This window comes from Austrofundulus limnaeus, unplaced genomic scaffold, assembly GCF_001266775.1.
Source record: "Austrofundulus limnaeus strain Quisiro unplaced genomic scaffold, Austrofundulus_limnaeus-1.0 Scaffold67, whole genome shotgun sequence".
Lineage (NCBI taxonomy): Eukaryota > Metazoa > Chordata > Actinopteri > Cyprinodontiformes > Rivulidae > Austrofundulus > Austrofundulus limnaeus.
Window position 1 is genome coordinate 1,731,311 of NW_013952469.1, and position 1,786 is coordinate 1,733,096.

General features: G+C 39.1%; 1 protein-coding gene across 1 annotated transcript in view; it reads right to left on the reverse strand.

The window, feature by feature from the left end:
• Nucleotides 1–269: 269 nt before the first annotated feature.
• zgc:153738 (IQ and AAA domain-containing protein 1) overlaps nt 270–1,786 on the reverse strand; it is a gene marked incomplete in the record, with an annotated part of 11,943 nt that continues 10,426 nt past the window's right edge. The window contains 4 exon segments of the mRNA XM_014010310.1: nt 270–481; nt 867–1,105; nt 1,183–1,360; nt 1,450–1,536. Of these exon segments, the coding sequence (XP_013865764.1) occupies nt 365–481; nt 867–1,105; nt 1,183–1,360; nt 1,450–1,536 (621 nt within the window).

Consider the following 1,786-nt stretch of genomic DNA (forward strand, 5'->3'; position numbering starts at 1 on the left):
CTAGGGACAACTTAGAGTTACCAGTTAACCTAACAGTCATGTTTTTGTTCTGTGGGAGGAAGCCGGAGAAAACCCACGCATGCATGGAGAGAACTTGCAAACTCTAACCAGAAAGGTCCCCGGGCCGGGATTTGAAAGTGTGTTAGATGTCATTTGTGACAATTAGGTTAAATGTATTTGGACAACCACTAAAACAAGCATTGCTTTATGTCCTGAACTGTTGTAAACAAAGCTTGACTAAAGACAAAAATCTTCACATAAACAAAAAATATACATATATGTCAAATTTTTATTGATCTACCCAACATGTGATCTGAACAGTGTTAACRTCACTTGAATCTCGAATCACGGACAAAAAACAAACTTATTTTTTCTTTTTTGTCTTTGTAGTTTTGCCTTTAGGTGGCGGTGGCAACTCTTCTTCCTTTCCGGCTGCAGCTTTGATTCTCTTTTTTCCTAGAGGTGTCTTGGCATACCAGCTCTGAAGACAAGAAGGAAACTGTGTCAAACACAACCTATCAATAAACATGATCTAAAGTAACAAATAATTAGAACAAACATCCTGTTGGCATCATTGTTCCGTGATCTCCAGCTCTAACTGCAGCAGTTTGCAGCTGAGATAAAGATCAGTTAAATCAAAAGCCGATTCAGGTGTTTTTTTTTTCCCTTTAAGAGATAAGGTGAGAAATTCAGTTAAACAGGAAAGAAACACCCAGAGGAGCCAGTTTAGGTGGTTTTTGGTACCATTTGAATTTACTTCACAAGTAAAACTTTCTACTTTGGCTAACTACAAACATCGACTGACAGATTTAAAAATTTGTGGCAAAAAAAGCATCAAAAGTCTGTTACACTGCATTTAACACTACCTTTAGCGCCTCCTCCTCCTCCTGAAACACGGGGTCCAGTTTGGCCAGCGCAGGGATGAACTCTCTAGCAGTCAGTGGTTTCCTGGCCTGCTGCAGGATGCGTTTCTTGGTAAGCACGCTCCTGATGGCCTGGACCATGTGACCTGGAGTGTAGCCATCGGAGTTCTTTGCAAGAGAGCTGAGGTCCAAAGCAAATGTTACCTCACCTCCTTCCTTCATGATCAGTTTCTTCCACAAAACTGGAAGAGTGAGAGACGCCTTCTTTTAAAACACAAACTAATTATAACAGATAATTAGTGCGTGTCGGTGTTTATACCATATCTTGAGCTGTAGTCAGGTCTTGGGATGAGGATGATTTTGGTGTACATTTTACACAATGACTCCACATCAGCACTGTGTGGGTCTTTAGTGGTCCCTATAACAAGGACACGATCTTCTCCTTTAATCAGCTTGAGCAACTCGGGCAGGTTTTTTTTCAGACGTTTGGGGTCCAGCTGCTCGTGGGGAAAAAGAAGTTTTATTTATTTTGAGAAACACTTTTTTTACAGTGTAGGAGTCTTGTTTTTGCTGTGCTCCAGTGTACCTCTGTTTCTGCAGCGGGAGTCTTTTTGTAGAACATTTTTTCTGCGTCTTCAATCAATATTACTGATGGCTGCAGAAGTCTTGCAACCTGTGCGAAGATGGTTGTGTTTATTCCAGAGTTGTAAAGTACAAATACTTTGTTACTGTATTTAAGCAGAATTTTTTGGGTACTTTACTAGAGTAATTATTTTTCAGCCTACTTTTTACTTCTACTTCTCACATTTCTGTACTTTCTATTCCTTACATTTTTTTTAAAAAAACGCAAGAAGTAGAAAGTCGTTACTTTTATTTCATTTTGGCTTGTTTTCATTGCAGCTTGTTATTGTAAAAAATAAAAA